The 21971-nt window shown below is 48.7% G+C and overlaps 1 protein-coding gene across 1 annotated transcript in view; it reads left to right on the top strand.

Annotated features, from left to right (window-relative positions):
* Nucleotides 1-373: 373 nt before the first annotated feature.
* Nucleotides 374-21971, top strand: part of HUNK (hormonally up-regulated Neu-associated kinase) — a 137232-nt gene continuing 115634 nt past the window's right edge. Inside the window, exon 1 of the mRNA XM_047795431.1 lies at nucleotides 374-1377. Coding sequence (XP_047651387.1) covers nucleotides 1117-1377 — 261 coding nt within the window. The 5' untranslated portion in view covers nucleotides 374-1116. The remainder of the gene's footprint in view (nucleotides 1378-21971) is intronic.

Below are 21971 nucleotides of genomic sequence, written 5' to 3' on the forward strand. Positions count from 1 at the left end.
TTATTGTTACGGCTGCTTCTCCTCCAACACAGCGTTCCTGTCTGGTGTGAGCCCGGGCAGACGCCCCGCCACCTCTCCATCCTTCCTTCCAACCATCCATCTAGCTCTCCATCCAGGCTCCACAGGGCCCTACTGTGTGCCAGGCCCGGGACTGGACACCGGGCACCTAACCCACAGTCCACCCAGTTCGAGAGCGCCTCCCTCCCTTCCTCCTGCCCCAGCAGGGTGCGGCTCGGGGGTGGGGGATCTCTTCGCGGAAAGGTCCAGAAAGCCCGAGCCCAGAATCCCGGCGAGAGGCGCAGCTGGAGGCGGCCCGACTTGGGCGGCCCGGGAGCGCGCGCCTCCGAGGCCGCGCGGGGTCCCCCTGTCTGGCGCTCAGGTGGCTCCGCCGCCCACTCCGCCGCTCCCGCTCCCAGGGCCCTCCCCTCTCCGGCGAGGGTCGAGTTTGGCTGTTGCGCGCGGGGAGGGAGGGGCTACGAGGGATTTGAAAGTGCACAGGCTGCGGAGTGGAGCTCGCATCTGTTCCCGCCGCCCGCGACCGGATTAAATTTCTGCAAATTCAAACTGAATGGGGCTTTCTTCCGCTGCCTTCCAGAGGGCGCCTGCAGCCCGCCGCGCGCTCCTCTCGGGCGGGAGCGGCTGCCCGGCGCGCAGCTAGGAGCCAGCGAGCCGGACCCGAGCCCGTGCGGGCCGACCGGCGGCAGCGGCGAGGGCGGAGGCTGCCAAGGCGCCCGGGCTCCGGGACCAGGCATCCCGGCTCCCGGACCGGGCATCGGACCGCGCCCCCCGCCTCCCCTCCCCGGCCCGCGCGCTCCCTGCTCACCCGAGCCGGGCGACAGTCACCAGCCGCCCGGACGGGACTCCGGCTCCCAAAAGGGGCCCGGGCGACCCTCGGAAGAAGAACTTCTTGGGGGCGGGCCCCGTGTACCCCGCGGCCCCGGCGGCCGCTATTGTCTGCGTGCGGCGCTCGGCGGCGGTCGGGGGCGCGGGAGCCGCGGACCGGGCGGGGCTGGGCCCAGGGCGGCGGCGGGAGGAGCCGGGGCAGCCGGACCAGGAGGAGGAGGAGCCGCGAGCGCGGGAGACGAGCCGAAGCGGCGCGGGCCGCGGGCGAGCGCGATGCCGGCGGCGGCGGGGGACGGGCTCCTGGGAGAGCCGGCGGCGCCAGGGGGTGGCGGCGGCGCGGAGGACGCGGCCAGGCCGGCGGCGGCCTGCGAGGGAAGTTTCCTGCCGGCCTGGGTGAGCGGCGTGCCCCGCGAGCGGCTCCGCGACTTCCAGCACCACAAGCGCGTGGGCAACTACCTCATCGGCAGCAGGAAGCTGGGCGAGGGCTCCTTCGCCAAGGTGCGCGAGGGGCTGCACGTGCTGACCGGAGAGAAGGTGAGCCGCCCGGACGCCGATCTCTGACCCTTGGGTTGGGGGGTCGGGGCGGGAAGGGGGACCCTGCCGAGAGCACTGCGCGGCGAGTCCGGTGGCAGAGCCCCGGCCGGACGCCTCCCCTTTTGCCTGCCTTTCCTCTGGGGTTGAAAGAGGGGTCGAACCAAACGCACGCGCAGGCCCTCGCAGCCGGCTTACCGGCCTTTTCCGAGGGGCGGTCTGGGGTCACTTTTCCCGAGGGGGCCGCTGCTTTACTCGCGATCTGCCTGCAGTCTTTTTGCTCCTGGAAGGGCGCCGCCTGGCGGACACCGGCGCGGGGGGTGGGGGTGGGGGGTGGGGGTGGGGGACCCTGCTTTTGGGGCAGGTAGGGGCTTTGATCAGTGGAAAGGCTGAAACCAGGGCTGGAGTGCGTGGACCCCTTATGATGAGGGTCGGGGAGCTGATTAGCCAGCTCTTGGGGGAACTTAGAGTCGGATCCCCCTCCTGGGCTCTGGGGAGGGGGTGGGGGAAGGCCCCAGAGGCATTCCCACCCGTGTGTGTGGTGGGGACAGCTAGGGGAGGTTTTTCCTGCTCGGAGGAGGGTTTTCACACGCCCACCCTCTACCCACCCTTCCCACCCCTCCATCCCAGCCATTCCGCCCCCTCCCCCGTCCTCGCTCCAGCCGCTGGGGTGGGAGCTACAGAAAGAATCTTGCTCTGGCAGACACAGGACTACGCACTGATACCCCCTGACTTCAGAGGTTAGGAGACCCTTTCTTATCTTTTTGGAAGAGGGGGAAGCAAAGGAGGACCCTCCCAGCCACTTGGAAGGGCACTCTCTCCATCCTTGGGAAAAGTTAGGGGTTGTGAAGCCACCCTTGCCAGGCAAGACCCAGGTAGACCTAAGCTGCAACTTAGATCTGTGAGAAGAAACCCCAAGTGTGATCACTTTGGAGGCAACACTCAAGCTGGGAGGCTGCCCCAGGCTCGTGATGGCTTCAGACTTGAGGCTCCCTCCAGGCTGCAGCTTGCTCAGGTGGAGTCCTAGCCCCCCTTTGTGGTCCATTCACCAGGGAGGTGACAACAGTGTGGGAGGGACAGGAAAGCTCCCGGCTTCCTACCTTCCCTTCCACCTCCTGACGTGGGATCCTCCGCGCAGCCTCGGAGCTCCTGGCTCTGCCAGGGGACGAACTGCCCTGTCCTCCTGTCCCAGCCTTTCCCAGCTTTAGTCTCCTTCTGCCATTCCCCATCATGTCCCATGTCATACAGCCTCTAGCATTAGAGTGCGGATGTCCATCGCCCTTGTCCCTTGTCCTCTGTTCCTGTGGCTGCTGGGATGGGGGGGGGGGTGCGCCTTTGTTTTGGGTAAGTGGGGTTAGAGTGAGTAGTTCTAAAAGTGCCTCTTGGCTTGAATTTCCACGCACAAGGGGAGTGTGCAGGATGAACTCACTGAACGGAGTAACTCTTCAAAGAAGAAGAAGAAGGGAAAAAACCCCCTCCAGACCTCATTCTAAGTCCAAAAAGAGCCAGGCACTCTTTCCTCCAGGGTTTACCGTGCTGGGAACTTACACATCCAGTCTGGGCGCCAGGGTGGCCGGGGACCCCAGCTCGCTAATTACAGTGTGCTCACTTCTCAGTGCCTGTGTAAATTCCTCTTGGCCTGAGTGATAGAACTTTATTTTCATTCGAAGGTATAGGATTCAGTCTGATCGTGTATATTCCCTTCTGAAACTTAGCAAAAAGAGAGGGCGTGATGGTCAAGGTTAGGAGCCGGCTCTATTCCCCTGCCCTGCTGCTCAGTTGCTTCTGGCTGCCGTCCACTTTCCTGAGCGCTGCGGGGCTGTGGCTCCGGCTCCTCACCGATGCATTTCAGCTCCATAAGATCAGGCTGTTAGCCTTGGCTGACCTGCCCTAGAATGCACTCAGAGCTGAGTCCCTAGCCAGGCGCTTGGATTCTGGAACTCTCCTGGGCCCCCAGGCATGCTGGAATTTGGGGAATTCCTGCCCAGACGGGGTCCAGCGAGGATCCCCCTGCACCCTTAGGGGCTCCCCCTCATTTATCTCATCTTGTCTTTCTTAAACGACTCATCTCACTTCATCTCTCAAGGGCAGGGACTATTAATTGATGTAAAATCGTTGCACTGAACTAATTGATTGGCTCTAGTTAGGGAGGGTGGTTCTTGGGGTGGAGGAAGAGTTTGGGAAATTTTTGTACTGTGCCCTATTTCGGTCATGGGAATCGGGGCTCTGGGACCAAAAGCATCGTGAGAAATCTGGATTTTAGTTTGCTTACTGGCCAGCTTCAAAGACACAGTGGGTGTCATTCTTAACTTTTATCTCCCCAATCCAGCACCTTTAATGCTTAACTAATATATTTGCTTTTTGACACATCATGGAGATTAAAGTGTGTGTGTGTGTGTGTGTGTGTGTGAGAGAGAGAGAGAGAGAGAGAGAGAGAGAAGGATTGCTGAGTTCAGGGGTCCCCAGCCCCACTCATGTTCTGGTTATTGTCTTACAAAGACCAAAAACAAAGGTGAAGTCAACCTCACACCATTTGCAGCTTCCAGGGCTCTTTAAAAGGTGATCTATTAAAAGGGTTTTCGCCCAGAGACAGGGTACTCCTGTGAGCCAAGCAAGGGGAGACCTTGAGGTGACAAGACCTGGAGGAGGGGAAATGAGTGGCCCCAGAGTGGGTGAAATAAGTGTCCCAGGAAAGCCCCTCACCTCAATAACCCCTCTCTGGGGAGGTGCACACTTTCTGTCTTTTTGAAAGGACACAGACGGCAGTGGGAGGGGAATTAAGTCATGAATACTGTAGTAAGAAATAGACACCCCCCCCCCCATTCCCTGAGTGGAAGGATCCAGGGCAGCTTGTCTAAGAAATCAGTTCATAAAAACTCTGAAAAGAGGGATGGAGAAAAGCCAAACAATTGTACAGAACAGAAACAGACTCACAGACAGAACAGACTTGTAGTGGCCAAGGGGGAGTGGGTGGTGAGGGGGTGGGAGGGTGGGGGGGAGGGAGTGGGATAGACTGGGAGTTTGGGGTTAGGAGATGCAAACTATTCCATTTAGAGTGGATAAGCAATGAGGTCCTGCCGAACAGCACAGGGAACCATATCCAATCTCTTGTGATAGAACATGATGGAAGATAATATGAGAAGAAGAAATGCATATGACTGGGTCACTTTGCTGTACAGCAGAAATGGACAGAACACTGTAAATTAACTATACTTTAATTAAAAAATTAAAGAGAAAAGGAAGAAGAGGACATGCCCCATGCTTTCAGTTGCAGTCTCAAATGGTGCACATTGTTTTGGGTCATTTATGCCACATATTCCTGGTTTAGGGCACTTTGTGTGTGTGTGTGTGTGTATGTGTGAGTGTGTGTGTGTGCTCGTATGTTGCGTTTTGACTTGGCACACATTTCCAAGAAGCTTTGGGTGAAATCCTTCATGGTGTGCTGGGAATTGAGTCCTGCTGAGCAAAGGAGCCACTTTTTCCTGATTTTCATTTCAGGCTTCAATCCTATCTTTTCGAGAGGTTCCTCTTCTCACCATGGCCTGCAGGACAGTGGTTTTTTTTTTGTTTTGTTTTGTTTTGTTTTGTTTTTTTCTTTTTCCTTTGCCTGCCTCTCATTTGCATTGAGTTGGCCCTTTTACTGCTCGGAAAGAAAGGATGGCTTCAGGCAAGACCTGATGTTGTCCCCCTTTTAGCTTTTTGAGTCGGTGCAATCTCTACTAAGGTGGCTTTAAAAATCAATCATTCGCTCGGTCCTGTGAAACTCTTACCTGGCAGGTTCTCAGTCTGTCTTTGGCCAAGTTGATGATTAGAGGAGGAAAAATGATCACAAAATCAGTGTCTGAAAAGTATTCTCAGTGGCTTTGAGACAAAGAGCAAAGTTGCTGAGCGGGCATATCAAGTGATAACTTGGAAAAGCCCGCAGAGAGGTGTGCTTTTGGCCTCTGATATTGGTCTCTGTGAAAGGCAGTCTCTGGCTCTGCCTGGGTTGTTATTACATTTAAAAGATGATAAAATATAGTTGGAAAGGCGTATGGGGAAAAGCATAGGTATATCTCAGGTATAGAGCGGGTTTCACAGGCCGGCAAAGCTACAAAAAGGGGGAAAAGCGTTGATGCTACAATTACCTTTTTTTGTGATTAAGTCTCTTTAAGAGACGAAGTTGGGAACATAACATGATTGGTTAGGATGTTTAAATATCTTGTTTCAACCTTTTTTTTTTTTTTTTAAACCTGTTTATCACTTTCATTGGAGCTATTCTGGGGCTAAAAATAAGGGTTGCCTGCTTAGTAAGTTGCCAATAATTATGCTTTGAGCATGACGATGCTAGCTACCTGGGGTGAAGGAGTTGCTAAAAATACAATTTACTATGTTTTCCAGAGCAGGAAATATGACTAATTTTAGAGGTGGCCTTTTGGCAGCTCTGTTTTTAGCAAGTGTTACTGAAACAAACAGGTGCTAAATCCTGTTTTTTTTTTTTTCCCAGTGCTAGAAATTTAGGGGGAATAGAGGAACAAGAAATGCTTAGGGAACTGGCCCGTTCCCTTAATCCTCGGCAGGGATTTCTTGGCAAGCAGAGGCATTTGGCAAAAGCACCTGCTCAGTATGTCGCGCGTGACAAGGCAGTGCCTATAATTTCTGAGACTGCACGCTGCAGTTCGCAGGCACAGTCTTTCTGAACTTCCTGCCCTGCCTCATCTTTTTGAAGTCCTTGTGAATGATGGAAATTGGCAGTTAGAGCTCGCTTCTCAGGGTTCATTGCTACGCAGGTCCCGGGGACTTCAAAGGTGCTTTGAGTTGGCACAACAGGGCTGAGCGGTCCCCACGAAGAGGAGTACAACCCTAAATTTTCTCTGTGGGTGTGGAGTCACCGGCACAGGCGGGGCTCAACTACAGCCCACGGCACGCTGCCCGCTGTTCCCAAGGGCACCATGACCATCATCCACCCTGAGGTGGCATCGTCCCAGAAGGTGTGGGGAGTGGCAGCTGTGTCTGCCCGGAGGGAGAGGCACAGGCTGGGTGTCCTCTGCAGGAAGGTGGCTCGGGTGCAAAGTATCATTTACCTGGGGACCTATATCCCCGTCTTGATTATTGAAGGTAACGGAGCCACCTGCTCTCTTGGCTAATTGTAACCCGTAGATAATCCCTGAGCCTTATTTTTAGCAAACTAGTGAAACCTCTTCCTCCCTTCTGCCTGGGCTCTGGTCACGTTGAAGTGCTGACCTGAACCGATCACGCCACCTGATGGGATGCTGCTGGTTCATAGGATGACCAGCGGGAAAGGAGTGAACCCCGGGGGCCCTCAATAGTTGTGGAGGAGGCAGATACTTCTGCAAAGGTATGGAGAGCGCTCACCTCTCCTTCCTTCTAAATACCAGCTCAGTGGTGTAGCGCTTTGTGGTATGTTCAGGGACTTTGGTGCATTTTCTCATTAGATGCTAGAAGCCACCCTGGGCAGGTGGTATCCTTCCCTGTGTTGAATGCGTGCAGGTATGCTCTGGGTAGATTTTTTTGCCTCTGACCCTCTCTCCTCTGTTGCTAGGGCTGCCCTCACAAATGACCACAAACTGGGTGGCTTAAAAGAACAGAATGTATATGCTCTTAGACTTCTGGAAGCCAGAAGTCCAAAATCAAGGTATTGGCAGAGACTCTGAAAGCTCTAGGGGAGGGTCCTTCCAGCCTCTTCCAGCCTCTGGTGCATCCCTCGGTGTGTAGCTGGCACACCCCAGTCTCTGCCTTGTCTCCATGTGGCCTCCTTCCTGCCATGCTTCGTCTGTGTCTCCAAGTCTCCCTCTCCTTATAAGGTCACCTGTCATTGGACGTAGGGTCAACCCTAATCTAAGAGGAACTCATCTTGCTGAGATCTGTAAGGACTCTATTTACCAAGAGGCCACGTTCCCAGGGACCCAGGGGTTGGGACGTGAACATAGCTTCTTCGCAGGACACAGTTCAACCCTCAACACCTTCGTAGAGTGTGAGGACTGTGTTGTAGGTGATTTTCTGGAAAGCAGACCTTGAGAAGGGGGAAATGTGGTCTTAGGGCATAGACTGAGGACCAAAACCAGTGAGGGGAAGAGAGGTGAAGGGAAGGGCCAGGCAGCAGGGGGCAGAGGGAGAAGTTGGGCCCCCGATGCAGGAGCAGCTGAAGCTACCCCCACCCCCCAGTGCCCACTATACTTCAGAGCTGAGCTGTCCAAACTGGGCTTTATATCTTTTTTCTTTAATTTATTTTTACAATCACACCTGCAGCATATGGAAGTTCCCACAGCCATGGCGACACCACGATCTGAGTGGCATCTTTGACCTACACTGCAGCTTGCAGCAACGCCAGATCCTAACCCAATGAATGAGGCCAGGGATCAAACTTGCATCCTCATGGAGACAGTGTCAGGTCCTTAACCCACTGAGCTACAATGGGAACTCCCTGGGCTTTATATCTTTATTTTTTGCCCCCCTGCCCCCGGACTTACGGAGTTCCTAGGCCAGGGATTGGATCTGAGCCGCATTTGTGACCCATGTTGCTGCTGCAGCAATGCTGGATAGTTTAACCTACCATACTGGGCAGGATTGAGCCTGTGCCCTGGTGCTGCAGAGATGCTGCCAGTCCTGTTGCAGCATAGCAGGAACTCCAGTTTTATATCTTTGTATCCACTGAGGGGTCCAGGTGGGGCAAAGGGACTGGGCTTTTGTACCTTTGGACCCGGCATTGGGTGGGGGTGGCTCTGGGTAGGGGGAAGTGGCCTCAGACCCATGCTGGGGGCAGTTCCTGGGGCGAGCTCACAGCTGAGCAGCTCGGGAAGAAGTTCTTAACCCAGAAAGGGAAGGTCGGCAGTGCGGCTGGGCGTCCACTGCTTCCTGGGGGAGACAGGGGCAGAGTCCAGGATCTTAATCTGAGTCCAGGCTGGCTCCCTAACCTAAGTGGGCAGCGTCCCTGCCCCACCTTGCAGACCTAGTTTGCTGCTTCTCCACCTGAAATGTGGAGATATTGGAAGTACTACGTAAATATGGTACCTCCATATAGCGAATACTATGCAATAATTAAAAAGAATAAGAATATTCTGTAGTCATTTGGGAGAATGATATATAAGACATATTGCTAAGTGAACAAGGCAAGATACTGAACAGCATGTATGGTGTAAAAATATATCTTTCTATATGTGGACATTTACAAATGTATTCATAGAGAGTCTCAAATGTATGTACACTTGTATGCAGACGGAGGATGTCTAGAGGAAATACAGAAACTGGAAGCAAGGTTGCCTCTGGGGAGAAGAACCCATTACGAGGCACTCAGCTGAAGGCAGAATTGCCTCCTGAAACCTTTCCCTTTTAGACCATGTGTCTGTTTTACCTATTCCAAAATGTAACCCAATGAAATTTTTCTTCTTTTTATGGTCGCATTTGCGGCACATGGAAGTTCCTGAGCTAGGGGTCAAATTGGAACTGCAGCTGCACGCTTATGCCACAGCCACAGCAATGCAGGATGTGAGATGCATCTATGACCTATACTGCAGCAACGCCAGTTCAAGGCCAGGGATCGACCCCACATCCTCATGGACACTATAGTCAGGTCCTTAATCCACTAAGCCACACCAGGAACTCCCCAAATGAATTTTCAAACACACACACACAAGTGCTTAAAAACCACAAAGAATCCAGGAATTAGAAATTGCATAGCTAGGTAGGGTGGAACCAGTTTGGTGGCAGTAGAGGAGGTAAGAGGATGCTAAGAGATGGCTCCCACTCACACAGCCTTTTTGTCACCTGAATATCCCTAATCATGATGCTATTTGGTAATAATCTAACCTCCCACAACTCAGGAGTAACGGGGAAAAGAGGGTCTCTCCCACTGTCTCTGATGAGACACACTGGTCGATAAGCTAGCCGAAGTGTGGGGACGCAAATTCCTCAAGACAAAACCCATAGGACACACAAAAGTATCCTAAAGGTATCCACACACCCAGCAGAGACCCCTAAGCATCCTAACTGCAAAGAAACTTGAGGCCAGAATATTCCTGGGATGCCCAGAGTGTTTGGGACTAGACTGCTGCCCTTTTAAATTACTGCATACTATTTGCTATATGGAGGTACCGTATTTACTTAGCTAATCCTTGATGAGCGAGTCAGTGGATGTTACATAAAAATTAAGCACAATTAAGGAGTAGGGGAGTTCCTTGGTGGCCTAGCGGTTGGGGATCTGACATTGTCACTGCTGTGGCCTGGGTTTGATTCCTGGCCCTGGCCCAGGAACTTTTGCATGCCTATGCAAAACAAACAAACAAACAAAAAAGGGTATTTAGATTGTATACAATTTTTTGTTATTCCCAAATTATGCTGAAGTAAATACCTACACCCATTTGTCATCTTGTAAATGTTTCAGGCTTATCTGAGGGATAAGTTCCTAGCCTTATGCAAAAGGGTATCACTAACTGTTAGGGATATTGCCAAATTGCCTGCCCTAGAGGTTGTCCCAGGTTTTACTTGCATCAACCTGGGGTGGAGATCTCTTGCCACATCTTTGTCAATATAAAGTGTTCTCAGATTTTTTATCTTTGCCAATCTAGTAGATTAAAGATGGTATTTTGTTTTATGTGTAGTTTCTCATATTTATAAGTGAGTTGGGCATATTTTCATATGTCTGACAACAATTTATACTTCATTTTTGTTACTTGTTCATGTCCATCCACCATCTTCCCTTGGGTTTCTGGTCTTTTTCTTATTGATTTGCAGGTACTTTCTATATATTAAGGCCATCAGTCCTCTTTCAGTGATATGTTTTGAAGCCTTTTCCTTCTTGTCTGCTCCCCGTTTTATCCTTTGTTTTTGTTTCTTGGTGGTTCTTGTCATGGCAGAGGTTATTTCCCTGGATTCCACTACCTAGAAAGGAGCCATAGATGAGCTTTGCAGGTCCATGAACCCTATAAATTCTATGTGTATAATTATATTTCTGGGGCGAGGATCCATGACTTCATCACAGTATAAAGGGACTTATTTACTCCCCAAAGGTGAAGAGCCACTGCTCTGTTGCCCATTCCTATCAGCAACACTGTCTGGTTAGAGGTTTGTGTTGTTGGGGTGAGGATTGGGTCACCTTGGTATGTGAGCACCTGTGCTGATCGGATTTAGGTTGCAGAGTACACTCAGGCCAGGATGTAGTTCTACGGCCACCCTGGGTCCTGCCTAGGTCACAGGGAAGGGGTATAATAGAGAGTAGACATCTTTGGAAGACCTTGACTCTTTCTAGGAGTCAACTCTGAGTTGCGTCCCATTGTTTCTTCATGGGAAAGGTGATGATAGGTTTATGGGTGGTTGAGAAGAGAGAGAGAGAGGGAACATCTAGGGAAGTGAAAACCTTTTAAGGAGCAGTAGCCGCCACTTAACTTGGACACACAATGCATGGAGTCAGGTGTGAGCACATGTGTAAAAATATGCCTGGGACCCTCTGGGACTGTTTTGTCTACAAGAGAAGCCCTGGGGGGTGGGGATGGGGCGATACTGATGGAGCAAACAACTGGGCCTCTTTGGAAGCATGGAGGTCAACATGGCCTCGCTCTGATGACCTTTTTATTTTGTTGTTGTTGTTCTTTTTATGGCCGAACCCCCAACATATGGAAGTTCCCAGGTTAGGGGTTGAATTAGAGCTGTAGCTGCAACCACAACAATGCTAGATCCTTAACCTCATGATCGAGGCCAGGGACTGAGCGCACATCCTCACGGAGACTATGTGGGGTTCTTAACTCACTGAGCCACAACGGGAACTCCCCGATGACCCTATCTATTGCTCCTGTCCCCTGTGACTTTCCGCCCCTGACCCTGCTCTTTCTTTCCTCAGAACACGTCTCACCACCTGTATTAGTTTGCTGCTGTAACAAGGTACCACCCACTGGGTGGCTTAAACAGCAGAGGCTATTGCCACGTGGTTCTGGAGACCAGAGTTCTACATCAAGGTGTGGACAGGGTAGGTTCCTTCGAAGGGCTGTAGGGAAGGGTCTGTCTGCTCCAGGCCCTGCTCCATGGTTTGTGGGTGTCTGTCTTCCTCCCGTGCCTGTTCACGTTGTTCCCTCTGTATGTATCTGTCTCACTCTCTCTCTTTTTTTTTTGTCTTTTCTATGGCCGCACTCATGGCATATGGAGGTTCCCAGGCTAGGGGTCTAATCGGAGCTGTAGCCACTGGCCTACGCCAGAGCCACAGCAGCGTGGAATCCGAGCCGCGTCTGCAACCTATACCACAGCTCACAGCAACGCCGGATCCTTAACCCACTGAGCAAGGCCAGGGATCGAACCCACAAACTCATGGTTCCTAGTCGGATTCGTTAACCACTGCGCCACGATGGGAACTCCTGTATGCATCTGTCTCTGTGTCTGCATTTCTCCTTTCTATGAGGACACCAGTCATTTTGTATTAGGGTCCATCCCTAATCCACTTTAACTCGATGCCTCTGTCAAGATCATTATTGCCAAGTAAGGTTACATTTGAGGTCCTGGGGTTTAGGACGTACTATGGTCTGAATGTTTTGTCCCCTCAAAGGTCATATGTAGGAACCTAATTCCCAACATGATGGTGTTAGGAGCTGAGGTCTTTGGGAGGCGATTAGGCGCGAGAGCAGAGTCCTTATGAATGGGATTCGTGGTTTTAAAAAAGAAACCCCAGGAGTTCCCGTCATGGCTCAGCGGTTACCAAACCTGGCTAGCATTCATGAGGATGTGGGTTTGATCCCTGGCCTTGCTCAGTGGGTTAAGGATCCAGCTTCCAGCATTGCCATGAGCTGAGGTGTAGGTCGCAGACAAGGCTCAGATCCTGCTTGCTGTGGCTGTGGCATAGGCCGGCGGCTACAGCTCTGATTGGACCCCTAACCTGGGAACCTCCATATGGGTTTGGACCTAAAAAGAGACAAAAAAAAAAAAAGAGAGAGAGAGAGACCCCAGAAAGCTCCTTTGCTCCTTCCACTGTGCGAGAACACGGCTGTCTGTGAACCAGGGAGAGAACTCTCACCAGACACCAAATCTGCTTTGACCTTGGACTTCCCAGCTTCCGGAACCGTGAGAGAGAAATTTCTGTCATTTATAAGCCACCTAGCCTATGCTATGTGTTATAGTAACCCAAATGGACTGAGATAGGACTTAACCACATGAATTTTGGGGAACTCCCTCCGTTCAACCCATAATATCTCTTGACCCCATGGTATATGTTTACATGTTTATATGTTTGTTATTTGTCTCCCCAGTGGATGGTAGGCCCCATGGGGAAGGGATCACTGCTCCATCCTCAGTGGCTGGAATAGTACCTAGTGTAGAGCAGGTGCTGAGTAAATATTTTTTGAATGGATCCAAGAAGACTTTGATCTCCCCAGGACACGAGGACAGCCTTCTGGATGACCATGTCCCAGATGGCTGGGGGATGGTTTGAAAGCCCTGTCTTGGGAATACCTATTGTGGATCAGTAGTAATGAACCTGACTCTTATCCATGGAGAGGCGGGTTCGATCCCTGGCCTCGCTCAGTGGGTTAAAGATCCGGTGTTGCCGTGAGCTGTGGTGTAGGTTGCAGACAGGGCTTAGATCCCAAGCTGCTATGGCTGTGGCATAGGCTAGCAGCTGCAGCTCCAATTGGACCCCTAGCCTGGGAACTTCCAGATGCCTCAGGTGCAGTCCTAAAAAAAAAAAAAGGAAAAAAAAAAGGGAAAAAGCAAACCCTGTCTCTCTCACTCCTCTCGGCTCTTGGGTGTGCCTGTGTGAGTGGCGAGTAGATCAGACCGGTTATCCAGCTGGCTCTCTTTGGGAAAGATCCCAACCCCAGAACCGCTCTGCCTTCTGCAGGGACTTGTTAAGAAGCCACCTGAGTATCAGAGGGACCCGCCAGAGGCAGAAAAATATTTTGCAATGTCACAGGATTGCTAATGGACCCGCAGCTCTTTCTTGAGAAAATATACCGACACAGCGGCAGATGGGCAAAGTTGCTATTTGCAAACATACATTTCTTTGGATGTTTCCCATGGAGATATATGAAGCTTTGGATTCTGTCTCTTTGACTACAGATTTTTTTTTTTATAAGTTTATCAGTCTCTTAGCCAAATTGCTGCCAAAACATTTAGCAAACCTTCTTGTTTCTCTTGCCCGTTCTCTGAGCTGTTTGATTTGTTCTCATCCCTTTATTTGCCTCCATTATTTTCATCTCCTGTTCAGTTGCTGTAGTCTTACATTCTGCCCTGGGGCTTTTTGGTAAGGTGTCTGGCCTCTTTCTGACTCTGCTCCGATACTCTCAGGCAGGGAAGCTCCTTTCTTCATCATGACTTGCTCTTTGCCAGAGCTCTGCACATGGCATACAGGAGGTTGGACATCAGTGAAGACCCTTCCTGGGCACAGGGTGAGGTGCTGAGAGGGACAAAGGAAGCAGAAGATGTGGTAGCCGCCCGCAAGGAGGCTTGCCATCACTGTTTGGGATGATGAGATAAAGTTCAAAATCCAAGCAATTCTTGGAGTTCCCGTGATGGCTCAGTGGTTAACGAATCCGACTAGGAACCATGAGGTTGCGGGTTCGGTCCCTGCCCTTGCTCAGTGGGTTAAGGATCCGGCGTTGCCGTGATCTGTGGTGTAGGTCGCAGATGCGGCTCGGATCCCGAGTTGCTGTGGCTCTGGTGTAGGCCGGTGGCTACAGCTCCGATTTGACCCCTAGCCTGGGAACCTCCATATGCTGTGGGTGCGGCTCTAAAAAGACAAAAAAAGAAAGAAAAGAAAAATATGAACACAGGTTGCTTGTTAAAAACAAGGCAAAACACCCAATGCCTTCGATTTGCTTATTATACAGACAGTTGGCTCTAGACTGGCTTTTCTCAGCCTTAGCTCAGATCCCACGTGGGCTGAGGGCCATCAGAGGCAAGGGGAAGGAGGAAGTGCCCGAGTGACGATGACGCTTCAAGGAAACTTGGCTGTAAAGTCTGGGATCAGAATATTCTAGTATTTTGTGGATAAAGATAAGTGTTATCACGTACATAATCTGGTCTTTAGTGGACATGACTCCTCAGAAGTAGGAGTCTAGCTTTTGAAGTGCATTCCTGTATTCGAGGTTAAAAATTTAATTAGGGAAACTAGTCGATGACTCAGTTCTCGGTTGAACATTTACAGTGGTCATACTAATAAAAAACTTGTTTTGAAAACACCGCTTCAGGTTTGTAAAGTGTGGGTCCACAGGATGATGTTTTATTCTATTAAAAACAAACGTATGTGAGCAGTAGTTATAATTTCAAGCCCAATTGGACATAATGAAACTTGAATTTCCCTCTGGAGGGAAGGTGCTTTATGGCTATTGTACTCCCACCCGATCTGTTACCCCGAGATGCTTTTTTCCGAGATCAGGAATGAGCTTTTTGTCATAGTGGGCCATTAAATGAAATTCAAGCCCCTGAGAGTTCGTAGAGTAACAGGTAGTTTCTTTCCAGTAATCAGACTTAGAATAATGTCGAATGGATTTCAGCGAGGCATATTTATTTACAATGTACATGTAGGGAGTTCCCATTGTGGCTCAGCAGGTTAAGAATCTGACTAGCATCCATGAGAATTCAGGTTCGATCCCTGGCCTCGCTCGGTGGGTTAAGAATCCAGCGTTGCCATGAGCTGTGGTGTAGGTCGCAGACGTGGCTTGGATCCTGCATTGCTGGGGCCGTGCTGTAGGCCAGCAACTCTAGCTCTGATTCAACCCCTAGCCTGGGAACTTCCACTTGCTTTGGGTGTGGCTGTAAAAAAAATTTAAGAAATAAAATAAACGTGTAAATTCTCTAATAGAAATCCGTGCTCTTCCTATGATCAACTATAAATATTTAAAAATAATTTTTTAAAGTGTTTTGCACTAAGTTGTGTTTTAGAGTTCTTTGGAGTTCCTGCTGTGGTGCAGCAGGTTGAGAATCTGACTGCAGCAGTTCGGGTTACTGCAGAGTTGTGGGTTTGATCCCCAGCTTGGTGCAGTGGGTTAAAGGATCCGGCGTTGCCACAGCCCTGGCTTAGATTCAGTTCCTGGCCCAGGATCTTAAAAATGCCTCGGGTGTGGCCGTTAAAAAAAAAAAGAATTCTTTGAGCCAGTTCAGTCACAGGTACATTCTAGAATATTGGACATTTTTAATTAATCAGAATAAATCTGGAGTTTCTGTTGTGGCTTAGCAGGTTAAGAACCCAATATGGTGTCTGTGAGGTTGCGGGTTTGATCCCCAACCTCACTCAATGGGTTAAGGATCTGGCGTTGCAGCAAGCTGTGGCGTAGGTCTCAGATGCAGCTCAGATGCTGCATTGCTGTGGCTGTGGCATAGGCTGGCAGCTGCAGCTCTGATTTGAACCCCTGGTCTGGGAACTTCCATATGCCACAGATGTAGCTGTAAAAAAAAAAAAAAAATCCTATGCCAATATATTTTTAAAATTTGCATTGAAATAAAGTCGATGTACAATGTTGTGTTTCAGGTGTACAGCAAAATGATTCAGCTATGCACACATGTATATATATTTTTCAGACTCTTTTCCATTGTAAGTTATTACAGATATTGATTATAGTTCCTTGTGCTCTATAGTAGATCCTTGTTGGTTATTTATTCCACCTGTAGTAGTGTGTATATTTTAATCCCAAACTCCTAATTTATACCCCCCGCTTTCCCTTCGGTAACTATAACTTTGTTTTCTCTGTCTAAGATCCTATTTCTGTTTTGTAAATAAGTTCATTTGTATCATTTTTTTTTAGCTTTCTTATAAGTGGTATCATGATATCTGTCTTTCTCTGTCTGACATACTTCACTTAGTAGGATAATCTCTAAGTCCATCATATTGCTGCAAATGGCATTATTTCATTCTTCTTTTATAGCTGAGTAGTATTCCATTATGTATATATACCTAGGCTAATATTTGTTAATTGCCATTTATTTTTTTTTGCGTATTTTTGTTATTAACTTCACCACTTTCTACCACACTTGACTATGTTTCATTATCTACTCTCCTTCTGTTTTGGATACCTTAAAAAAGTTCCCCTTTTAAAATCTGATTAAGCATGATTCCCTCCTCCCCAACCCTGGTTCCTTGTGGAAAATAAACCGAAACTTGAAGAAAGTAAAAACCTTCTGTGATCATACAACCCAGCAACAATTACTGGGTTTAGGTGTTTGAGTTGGTTACATGTGATACAGATAGATATCTACATATTTATATCTGTGTGTGTGTATATACACTTTCAAAAAGTATATCTTGATACTTAGTAGGGTTTATCATAATTTGTGTACTTGGTTGAAACTACATTTCCTTTTTTATTAAATATTATTAATGATTTTCCCCATTTTCTTCCTTTTGGTTTTATTGATTCATACAAACTCTTTACATATTAAGGATATTAGCTCTTTATCTATTATGCTGCAGATATTTTCTCCCAGTTGGTTATTTGGCTTTTGGTTCATTTCATGGCTTCTTTTTTGGGGGGGTATATATAAAAATCATATAATTTTTTCTAGTCAAAGCCATTGTCTTTTTTCTATAGTTTCTTCTTATTTTTTATGCTTAAGTAAACTGGTGGGTTGGTTGTTGGTTTTGCTTTATAAATTATCAGTGAGTCTTGCCAGTGTTTCATTGCTGTCTGCAGAAAAATCTTTGTGTTGGGTAGGGATATTTGACTGAATTTTCTAACTTGTTGCATAATGATTTAACCTAATGGGGTCAGGTACTAAAGCACAGGCTTGGGGGCTGATGGCCTTGGGTTTCTGTGGCCTTTTGCTGCTACCTAGTAGTTATGTGATCATGGGTAAGGTATTCAAATCCTCTAAACTTCAGGGTTTTTTTTGGCCATGCCTGTGGCATGCGGAAGTTACCGAGCCAGGGATCAAACTCGTGCCACAGCAGCAACCCAAGCCGATGCAGTGACAATGCCAGACCCTTAACCAGCTGTGTCACCCAGAGAACTCCCTAAACTTTAGTTTTTGTATTTGTAAAATGTTAACAATACCTTATGCGTATTCAAGGGAAATTTGATTAAATATATCTGTGTGTATATATAATATATGTGTATGCATATATATAATATACATATGTATTTTATGTATATGTATGTGAGTGTATGTATAAAGCACATAGTTAGCCTGAAAATGTATTCAATGTTGTGTTAGTGAATAAATGGCAGTTGGTTATTTTCTTTGGTCAGACTTTCACATTTATATTTGACCCTGAAAGATTTGTTGATTAGGCTCTTTCAGAGAGCAAGTAACGGATCATCCAGTCAGTTTATTGGGGAAGAGGGCGTTTATTTATTTATTTATTTTTAATTTATTTTGATGACGTTTATTTTAAGGATAACAGGGAGATGAGGAAAGAAGCACCTCTCGGAGTTTCCGTTGTGGTGCAGCGGAAACAAATCCAACTAGGAACCATGAGGTTGTGGGTTCTATCCCTGGCCTCGCTCCGTGGGTTAAGGATTCAGTGTTGCTGTGGCTGTGGTGTAGGCCAGCAATTGTAGCTCTGATTAGACCCCTAGCCTGGGAACCTCCATGTGCCGAGGGTGTGGCCCTAAAAAAAAAGCAAAAAAAAAAAAAAGAAAAAAAAGAAGCACCTCTCACCTCTGCCATCTACCCCGTCCCAGGGCAGGGCTCCCCAGGGGCCTGCTGTCTACATTCCAAACATTGCTCTTCCCTTCCCTGCCTCTTGGGGAATATTCCTCTGTCCGCCATCCTCTCTGCCTTTTGGCATCTCTGTCTCCTAGTTTTCGCTTCCTCTGTTCTTTACAAGTATTATTTTGTTCCCTGACATTGCTTGAATGGGTGACACAGTACTTGGAATGGTTGAATCCACACTGCTCTGACTTTCTTGTCGCCTTTTTGGCCTCTCTAACAGTAGAAGATCATTTTAACCATAGAAGAAAGAGTACATTGACAGGTGATTCGCCACGAGGTGTCATATCCATGTGGTTTAGTCAAATTTATTAGACAACTTAATTCCCCATGTGTTTGATTTGGTAGCCAGCTCTTGCCTCAACACCCAGGAAAACATTTTGCTGTCTTTAGGGGTATTGGTTTCTTCTGCATTTGTGGTTTTGGGGACATGGGGGCAACACTTGTCAACTGGTCCTTCGCTAGAAGTTCCCATGATTTCCAGTGTGACCTAAGATCTCTTTAGACTCCAGGGTTGGGTTAAGAATTTTTTATTGGGTTAGTATTGTCAAAAACAGCCATGTTTCCAGCTCCCAACTGCCCCTCAAATCTATCCCTCTGCCCTTTCAAAGGGAACTTTATGCTTGTACTTTTGCAGCTACATGTGGCTGCCTGTCATCCTATGATGTGAGAATAGACTATTGATTGTTTCCTGTTGCCTGTGGGACAGGAACGCTTCTTGAGTTAGAGCTAATTTTGGAGTTGAAAGTACTAAATGTCAACTTTTGAAGATAGCTTGTCTAAGCTCCCTTTGTTATACAAAGGAAGGTCAACACTGGCCGAGGGGAAAGGAAGGGAAGAAAGAAGGGGAGACAGCCAATGACTTCTTCCTCTTCTGAATCATTCCCTCTGCATTCACAGAACACTCTTCCCATTTTCATGATGTCCTTTCAGAAGATCTGGGTCTGAATCTCAAGCCATTTGCTAGGTGTTCTTTGAGGTCAGAACACTCCTGGCTGGAGAAATTTCCCGGTGGTAAATGGTTTTTAAAGAAAGCATTATCTTTGCTTGACTCTTGGAGATGATCATGTGTTTTTTCATTCAAACGTCTCTTGACTGCCTTCCTTAGGCAGAGCTGCTGACAACTTGTGTGGCTTTTGTGCAAATTGGAAAAGGCATGTATGCCTCGGCAGACTGGTTGGCTCAAGGAGGTTGGCCTAGGTGGATTGTCTAGAAAAAGGCGCCCCCTTTGGTAGACCAGTTGGACAAGGGCCTCTGCCCAATGGCTCTAGCTGCACACCTCCAGGAAGCATGGATTGGCAAGCCAGGTGGCATCTGGGTTTCTGTTCCAAATGGTCCCTTCCAGTGGATGTTTTTCTGTGTGTGTCAGGCACCACATGCACTGTGAATAGAAACAAAAATCAGATCTGCCCTCAGGACACCTGGGTTCTAGAATTGGAACCAAGCTGTGAACCACCAACACAGAACTCATCGTATTAACAGTGCAAATATTTCCTCAAAGAGTGACAGGAGTTCCCGTCATGGCTCAGCAGTTCACAAATCTGACAGGCATCCATGAGGATGCAGGTTCAATCCCTGCCCTTGCTCAGTGGGTTAAGGATCTGGCCTTGCCATGAGCTGTGGTGTAGGTTGCAGACACAGCTTGGATCCTCTGTGGCTATGGCTGTGGCATAGGCCAGAGCCACCGCTCCTGTTCGATTTGACCCCTAGCCTGGAACCCTCCATATGCAGCAGGTGCAGCGCTTAAAGCAAAAAAAAAAAAAAAAAAAAAGAGTGACAGATGAAGGGTCCTAGGATTTTAGGGACCCTCAAGTAAAATTCTCCAAAATCAGTCCTGATTCCTCTCTGGAAAAGTCTACTCTGTTGCTTTGCTCTACAAGAGGAAGACAAACAAGATGAAGCATCTGGATGAGAAATAAATTCAGATGTGTTTGTGTTGCTCACTGCCTGAGAGACATGAGACCCACTCTGGCATATGTAACATTAAGATCTTGGGGAAGTGCCCTTCACTGGAGCCTAAAGACCTGTGACCCCCCTGTCTCCTGAGTCATCATTCATGCTGATGGAGAGGCCCAGGGCTCAGACTTCCTGTGTGTTTAGAGCTGCACCAGCTGTTCAGCTGGGGTCCCATAGACTGGAGTCTCCTAGTCCGAACAGAAACATCCCCCAAAATGTTGACTTCACCTCAGCCCCTCTGCACGTTCCCCTCCTTGGATGGGTCAATAGTGTGACCATTTAATAAGGGGTTAGTGACAACTACATGCCAGTGGGAAGAATGAAAAGCAAGAGTCTTTGAACAGAATTGGTTTGTTTCATTGTTTTTTGTTTTTTTTTTTCCCCCTGGGAAAAGAACGTGATGGTTTGGGATTTCTCCATGTGTAAAATGAGAAGCTCATCCATCTCAGTGTGACAGAGGGAAATGTCAGCATTAGGAGAGTAACTTTTGATTTATCACAAACAGCTGGGTGGGCCGTGCCTCATTGGTGCCCGGGTGTAAGCGACCTGTAAAATGTAGTTGCTTGTAGGCTGGTGCTTGGTGTTTGCAAGTGGTTGTTAGCTGCTGTGGCCCTGAGCATCCTCGTGTGGGGGCCCAAGTCTTACATCTCTTGGGGGGTTTTGTTCTGAGCTGAATTGGGTCCCCCCCACCCCCTTGCCTCTGCTCTGTTGGGGTCCTAACCCCCAGGACCTCAGAAAGTGGCTGTGTTTGCAGACGGGTACTTTAAAGAGGTATTTACGGTAAGATGAGGTCTTGTGGTGGGGGGGGCCTGACTCTGTAGGACCCGTGTCTTCATAGGAAGAGGAGAAACCTGGGCGCAGGTGAGAACAGAGGGAGAGCAGGTGGAGACCCAGCCGGAAGGCAAGCTGTCGGCAAGCCAATGAGAGAGGCCTCAGGAGAGCCCCAAATTTTCTGAACTTTACAGGTTTTGCCAGGTGGGGATCCATTGAAGGGGTATGTGGGTGAACAGTAAGGCTGAAAACTACTGCTCCTCTCTGCCTTTCCGAGGAAGCCTACCCACCTGGGGTCCCTGAGCTCATGTCTGGGTCCAGGATTTCTCAGCTTTATTGTTCCCCACTGTGACTCCCTCCTTGGCAAAACCATTTTATGTTTCATGATTACTACCAGGACTGGCTTTACTTTTTTATGATTTTAAAGTTTTATTTTATTTTTGAGCCATTCCTGTGGTATGTTGAAGTTCCCAGGCCAGGGATCGAACCCACGCCATAGCAGTGACAATGCCAGGTCCTGTGTGTGTGTGTGTTTGTCTTTTTAGGGCAGCACCCTTGGCATATGGAGGTTTCCAGGCTGGGGGTCGAATCGGAGCTGCAGCTGCTGGCCTATACCACAGCCACAGCAATACAGGATCCGAGCAGAGTCTGCGACCTACACCACAGCGCATAGCAATGCCGGATCCTTAACCCACTGAGCAAGGCCAGGGATTGAATCTGTGTTCTCCTGGATCCTAGTCGGGTTTGTTAACTGCTGAGCCGTGACGGGAACTCTAACAACGCCAGATCCTTAACACCCTGAGCTACCAGGGAACTCCCAGGGCAAGGTTTAAATGCTGTGGTTTTATAGGGTAGAAGTAAGTATATTAAATATGCATTTTGCGAGCTCTCTTTGCTTCCAGACCCTGGAGGCCTTTTCTCCCTCGCGGTCACCCCTCTGAGAAGGCCAGCATTGACCTTTGCTGTAGGTTGGGGTGGGTTGGAGATGGATTCAGGTCAGACTAGTCCTGTTTAATCAGTTTGGAAAGTTTGGGGGAAAGGCAGTTTCTGCTGATTCACTGAAAGGGACGGATGTGAAAAAGCAAAGCCTTTGATGTCCTCGAAACATGTGATTAACACGCCCAGATAGCTTGTCGGGAGCCTCTTGAGGAATCCCGTTCGTGCACTTACTCTCCTTTATGGCTTAATGTTACAAACATTTATGGTGGATGTTATCGTGGAGACCATTTCAGCAATGATAAGTTATCACC

Source organism: Phacochoerus africanus, chromosome 1, assembly GCF_016906955.1.
Source record: "Phacochoerus africanus isolate WHEZ1 chromosome 1, ROS_Pafr_v1, whole genome shotgun sequence".
NCBI classification, from domain to species: domain Eukaryota; kingdom Metazoa; phylum Chordata; class Mammalia; order Artiodactyla; family Suidae; genus Phacochoerus; species Phacochoerus africanus.